Here is a 7,321-nt window from a genome sequence, read left to right on the forward strand (position 1 = left end):
TGCAGGTATAAGAAATATGTGAAAGGATCAAAGGAATATTAAGATGCTGTTGCATTAATTTTAATTTATTATGCTAACTAGAGAAGGAAAGAGTAACTCAGTTACAAAGGACAATGGAATTTTTAATTAGTATTATAAATAAATTGGCTTGTTGGTCCTGGGTGTTTTCTTAATTTTTTTTACCACAAACCCAAACAACGTACTACCAATGTATACCCCAAATTTACTATGTTAATTGTTATGTTAATTTTTTTTTTTTCTTCTTTTCTCTTTATCAAGATTTGAACCTTGGACCTCTAAAACAAAATTTCTCTTTATAACAGCCTGTCTCCAACTATTTGGAAGCCGTGTGGGAATAATAAAAATAGGCTCTAATAAAAATAAAAAGAATTATTCTTAATTTAACTTTTAAATAACATTAATTAAAAATACTCCTCCTAATTAAATGAAGAGAAATAAAATATTAGCATTTCTCTTTCTTAATAATTAAAATGTAATTTCAATAAAAAAAAATGTAATTTTAAGAACATAAAGAACATTTTTTTAAGAATATTAATTATATTTTTATATATATGTAAGATAATTACACTTTAATGAAACGTACAATGAGCTGCGCCTAGGGGCGTCTCCGACTTTTTGGAGGCTCTGTGCAAAATATATAAGCGACCCCTTAATTAAAATACATAAAAAAAAATCATCGATTTAAATTGCATATAATATAAAATAAATAATCATTCTTATTCTTGTAAACATATAAATTATCAATATTAAACCAATTGCATTTAGTAATAAAGGGTTTTTTTTAATAAAATTGAAAACTATTGTAAAAAAAAAATGAAAATTGAAAACAAACAACACAACTAAAATAGAAAACCTGGGTCTGGGCCACTATTCTGTTACTATTCCTATTTTATTTTATTTTTCCTTTAGAAAAACTAGGTTGAACCTTACAGTGTTGCAATATATTTAATTTGTACACCCCCTACCATATAATTTTTTTTAAGGCCCCTGGGCCTCCCCGCTAACCGTTTTTTTATGGCAAAATCAATCATCTTAATCACTATATCTTGAGACCTAGGAGATACCACATTGCTATGCATGATTCTTTGAATTCTTTTCAAAATATCCACTGCCTCTTATTCCAAGAAATCAAAAACATCAAATGCAAAAGATATAAATGCATGTTGATTGTCAGAACACGCTCTCTTAATACTTCCTTTACTTTTTTCAAAGATGTCTTATTTTGTTTTCAAACTCGTTGGTTGAGTTCTCTATGAGACAAGCTAATATGGTAGCCCATAAGTTAGCTAGGACGGCTATATATACGACTAGTCCTCGTGTGTTTGATTTGATGTCAAATTGTATTGCTACTGATATTATTAATGATATAAGTTAAGTTTGTTATTGTAAAAAAAAAAAAAAACTCTCCATTTTAGATACAATACAATATTTTTAGTTGGCCAACTTTTCATTTTGATTTTTGAAAACTGTGATATGCAGCGTAGACAACACGTGGGATCTTGGCCATTATTGGTCAACACTATGCATTTCCTAGCAGCTACTCTCAAACTCACTCAACAATTTTTCATAATATTCCTGTAGCAGCTAGTTCTTTTGTGTTAGAATGTGATATCGTTGGAAGAGAAAATGATAAAAATGAGTTAATAAACTTGTTGAGACAGCCTCATGGAAACAACAATGTCTCCACGGTTGCTATTGTTGGGATTGGGTGGTTTGGGAAAGACAGCTCTTGCTCAAAAAGGTTTTTGAAAAGAGTATGTGGGTATGTGGGTATGTGTCTCCGATAACTTTGATGTCAAAACTATAATCAAGAACATGTTGGAGTCATTAACCAAGAAAAAAATCGATGACACCATATCATTGGACAACTTACAAAATATGTTTCGTGACGAATTAATTGGTAAGAGATACTTGTTAGTTAGGTCTAGATGACATTTGGAATGAGAGTTTTGAAAAATGGGCTCAGTTGAGGACTTACTTGATGTGTGGTGCTCAAGGTAGTAAGATTTTAATGACAACTCGTAGTAAGACAGTGGCACAGACAATGAGTGTAAGTGACCCCACGTTTCAAATGTGCGATTTTGGCCCTCTTTTGCATTTCTTGGTCCCCGTTGACTATTTTGACCAAAAATTGCTGACATAAAAGGGGGCAAACGTGGGCCAAAATCATACATGTGAAACGTGTGAGGCCAAAATCGCACAATTATGAAACTTATGAAACGTGGGGGGCCAAAATCGCACATGTGAAATGTGGGGGGCCAAAATCGCACAATTATGAAATGTGGGGGGCCAAAACTGCAAGAAGTTTTCTCTCCCGACCCCCCCCAATTCTTTTATACCCCCCGAAAATCCCATTTTGCCCCTTGCGGTATAAAAAATTTTTGCCAAACGACTTCGGTTTTTAGAAACCGCAGGCCTAGGACTTCGGTTAATATAACCCGATCGCTGAAAGACTTCGGTGAACGTTAACCGAAGTGTTTCTGTATATAAATACTCTGCTGTCACTTCTTATTATTCACAAAACGAGAATTTAAAAAGGTTACGGAAAGAAGATCGATTTTTGACGCATTTGAGGCTTGAAATCAAGATTGAAGCATCATCTAATGGATTCAAGACGCACCAAAGCACAAAACTCAGGTAACCACCGATTTAAATTCGTTTTTTCTTGCGTTCATAGGCTCTGTTTTCGCAGGTGTTCTGACAGTAACCCTTCGGGGAATATAAACCGAAGTCAAGTTATGTGACCTTCGGTTTATACGAACCGAAATGTTGATCCTCTGCGTTAGGCTTAGGCTTGGCTTGACTTGACTTCATATTGACTTATAAACTGTACTTCATATTGACTTGGCTTTATTTTGGCTTCATATTGACTTCATAGTGTGTCCTATGTGTTTAATTAGTGTTGTAATAGGATTGTAAATATTATGTGTGGTTGATTGATTGTTTTTTCATTTGCGTATGCTGTAGTTACGGAAGGCGAAATTAACGAAGTTGTCGAAGTTAGGCGACCTGTTGTGCTTGGCCTTTTTGCAACGGCCATTGTTCCATCTGGTCAACCAAGAAGTCCTCCTAATGTGCCGCAGCCGATAGAAATTGACACGTCGTCTCATTTTGCGACTGATAGGGAAGAGAATGACAGAGATGAGTTGATCAAATGGGCTCGAAGCGTGTCGCAAAGTTTAAGGTTCGCAATTATAGTTAGGCGATCCGATTCGGGCGAGAAGAGAAAGGCTCAATTGGTGTTAGAGTGTGAACGTAGTGGGAAGTATGTTCCAGCCAAGAAGAAGTTGAAATCCGATACCTCCGGAACAAGAAAATGCGAATGTCCTTTCCGACTCCGTGGGTATTACAACAAGGCAACAAAACTATGGCGTTTGACTGTTGTCAACGGTATGCATAACCACGAGTTGGACAAAGGGCTTGAAGGGCATCTCGTGGCGGGGCGTTTGAAACCACAAGAGAAGGATTTTATGGACGAGATGACAAGGAATGCGGTGGCTCCAAAAAACATATTGTCCACATTAAAGGAGAGAGATCCGGAAAACAAGACCTCTGCAAAGCAAGTGTACAACGCTCGTCATAGGTACAGAGTTAAAATGAGGGCGTCCATGACTGAGATGCAACACTTATGCAAGAAGCTTGATGATAACAAGTACTACTACAAGTATCGGACGGTTGTTGAAAATGGAGTAGAACATCTTCAAGATATATTCTTTGCACATCCGAGGTCCATAACTTTATTGAACTCTTTTCATACTGTGCTGATGATGGACTCCACATACAAGGGGACCTCTCCACCGCCTCACCTTCGCGAAGTGACCTCTCCACCTCATCCCTAACACCACGGCATACCTGAAGCATGTTAGGGTCATTCCTTGCTTCCGCGGCCTCTATCAACACCTCTAAGTTAGGTGGCCTTGGTGGTGACACCGGAGCTTGTACGGGTCGCATAACTGGATGCGACACTTTGTAAAACCATGTCATGTATCCAGGTTCATGGTCCCATGCGCTAACCACAGCCTGACCCCTCATCTCTTCAGCAATCATCCTCAAATCCAACTCCTCCATAAAAACACGATCAATCTCACATAGGCTCATCCCCGGAGTCGCAGACAAATCCGGTTTTCTAGGAATGCCTTGGACATGTTTAAATTGTCTAAGCACGCGTTCAGGCAAATGCTTTGCTTTCAAATTACCACATCTCAACCATCCAGAAAACCAGCATGAATTTATCAAAGGGCGGACGTGTCGGTGATCATCATATGGACTGAATACGCAGTCATACGTCTGAATATTATCCAAACTGTTTCTATAGCTACTTGGTTCCCTATGTCCAGCTCCGGGAACAAACTTTGCATTTCGAGGCATGCCCTCAGAATAGATAGGATCCTGCGCCCACACGCTAAGTCCCGGAAAATGAGAAATTATCCAGCCCTGAAAGCATGACAAACAAGTTTCATTATATTGACGGACATTACGTATCATACATGTTGAATAATTTTCGTAAGCGCACGTTTATGTTACCTGAAGCAAAGACATGTACCCAGCCATCTGATTCACTGTCACCAAACACGCATCATCCAGATAATGTTGCAAATGAACCAGAGCAGCAGCACCCCAATTCCATTCACGGACAGCCGACAAATCCTGAAAATACTGCAGGTATACTACGTCCACGTAGTAACTGCTTTTGTTGCTAAATATGGTACAACAGACCAAAAATAGCAAGAAAGCCCGTATGGACCTGTCCCTATACAGCTTAATCTCATGCGCCGACTTACCTTCAGCAACAGCTTTATCAGCTAATCCGTGGTTAACACTATAGATATCCTCCACGTCAGAATGCTTCAGATGGAGCCCGTTCATTTTGGCAAAATGACCCATAACAACATTCCGATCAACTCCTAGAAATGAATTAACCATGTCAGCCGCTTCATCCCTTGACATTTTGCCATGGTTCAGAAACTTTCCCTCGATCGGAATATGCAACAGACACTGGACATCGTCCAATGTGATGGCCAGCTCACCCAATGGAATGTGGAATGAACTCGTCTCCGTATGCCATCTTTCAACAAATGCCCAGAGGAGCCCGTAGTCAAGCACGCTAAAATTAGTCCGGGTAAGCGGCTCCAAACCCGATGCTTCAACCACATCCCAAAACCATCTGTCCGTGCGGCGCGACGGTTTTTGTATATTAATAACTTTTTTTCCGCTGGCGATGCAACGTAAATTTACCGCTAAAATCTGAAAAATTCAAATAACACAAAAAATTATCGAGCTAACGTAATCACAACATTTTTAATAAAATAATCGTCGTATTTTAAATTGGTTTACCTCTTTGTCATTTGGGTCTGCATACCATATCGGAATAGCCATATGCTTATCGTACTCCGTTAACAAGGACAAATCCGTCGGTCCTCCTCCAAAACCTACTTCATCATCATTACGTGAACACTTTGGTGGTTTTCGGCGTACTGGTTTGCGCCGTTGTTGTCGAGGTGGTTGTTGCGGTGGGTCTTGCGGTTCATCTTGCGGTGAGTGTTGCGGTGAGACTTGTGGTGAGACTTGTGGTGATCCAAGATCATCATAATCAAAACACGCATTTAAAAATTGGTCGGCATCAAATTCATCTTGCACCACCAATGATTGTCCTAGACGTGTCCGTCCACGTGTATGCGACCCACCCGCCTCGGCATCATGTGTACCTTGCCCCGGAGTTGGTCCTTTGCGACGACCTCGTTTGGACGGATGATTTGCAGCAAGCTCTCTACGAGCGGAAGCATGTGCATTGATTGCCTTTCCATGCCTACCCCTAGGTAGATTTTCTTCCATATCTATACATAGATAAATAAATTCACAGTCAATACAATACTTATAATTCAATCGAACACATGATTCTTGCAACAATGGAAACATAATTCAAATGGAAACATGCATTCATATTCACTCGTACATTTTGACAAACACTTAGAGTACACTATAACTCAATTAGCTTCATATTCACATTTAACTCAATTAGCAACATTCATTCATGCTAGTATGTAACCAATCTAACAACTAACCAATAATCAACGATTCAAACAACATAATCAACAATTTAACTCAATAATCAGATATTGAAATTTTGGAATTTTTATACGGAAGAACAAAAAATGAATTTGAAATGTCATGGTCATGAGGAATGCATAGAATGACAAATAAAGGAAAGAAACTTACTTGATGAAATGTGATTTGAAGTTGGATGTTGAAGTTGGCCGCAAATGTGTAGAAGAAAGGAAGAGAGGAGTTTTGTGGTTTGTTTTTCAAAATAAAACGAACTTACTGAAATTGTTCATATGTAAGACAACTTCGGTTAATATTAACCGAATCAACCCTTCGGTTAATATCCACCGAAGCAACCCTACATTCGGTTCGTGGATACCGAACGATGTCAACACCACGTTCGGTTCGCAGTTACCGAAATGTTTCAAGATGTCAAAAGACTTCGGTTTTTATAAACCGCAGTACCCCCCAAGGGTAAAAACGGAAATTCAGGGGGTATAAAAGAAATGAGGGGGGTCGGGAGAGAAAACTTCAAACTGCAATTTAGCCTGATATTAATCCACCATGAGAGCAACAAAGTTGGGTTTCTTAGTAGGGGACCCATTTTGCTGCAATTTGAACAACAAAGGTATCCAAACACAAATACAATAGAAACAAGCAATAATTACCCAAAACCAAAGAATACCAAACCAAACTCAACACAATACCCCATAATCGTGTTGGGAAAAACCGGCATAGAGAAAATAAAAGAACGCAATCAACAACACAAGAATATAACGTGGAAACTCCAAACCGGAGAAAAAACCACGGTTGTTGTCAAAAATGACAACCAGAGAATAAACACTATGTGAAAATTGTTACAACACATAGACTACCCTCAACCTTCCCTTGGCCCCCAATACACCCACACTCTCCAAAGCAAATACCTAACTACATCTCTCAACTCCTTAATACAAGAGTACAAGAGAAAAACAAAAAAAGTCAGATATAAGCTTAAAGTGTTACTGACTGGTGCAATTATAAACAAAGAACTTAGGTCCATTATATAGTTTTAATTCCCTTATTGTTTCACCATTCTAAGCGATGTGGGACTTCTTCAATATAATTTCTTTGACCTTTTTTTTCTCTTCATTAGCAATGTGGGACTTACATTGCAATCAACCCCAACAAATCGCTTATATTGATCATATTTGGTCAGAAAAAGAAAAATATTTTCTTGGTCAGTTGGTACAAAAGAACATATTATATTGGTCATAGT

At 38.4% G+C, this 7,321-nt stretch overlaps 1 protein-coding gene across 1 annotated transcript; it reads right to left on the reverse strand.

Moving 5' to 3' along the window:
• Positions 1-3,612: 3,612 nt before the first annotated feature.
• LOC123886901 (protein MAIN-LIKE 1-like) lies at positions 3,613-6,581 on the reverse strand. The gene is made up of 4 exons (XM_045936174.1): positions 6,238-6,581; positions 5,356-5,855; positions 4,546-5,265; positions 3,613-4,455 (listed from the first exon to the last, which is right to left on the reverse strand). Exons 2-4 carry the CDS (start codon positions 5,851-5,853, stop codon positions 3,613-3,615), a joined length of 2,061 nt encoding a protein of 686 aa, XP_045792130.1. The 5' UTR covers positions 5,854-5,855; positions 6,238-6,581.
• Positions 6,582-7,321: the final 740 nt, after the last annotated feature.

Source organism: Trifolium pratense, linkage group LG5 (assembly GCF_020283565.1).
Source record: "Trifolium pratense cultivar HEN17-A07 linkage group LG5, ARS_RC_1.1, whole genome shotgun sequence".
NCBI lineage: Eukaryota > Viridiplantae > Streptophyta > Magnoliopsida > Fabales > Fabaceae > Trifolium > Trifolium pratense.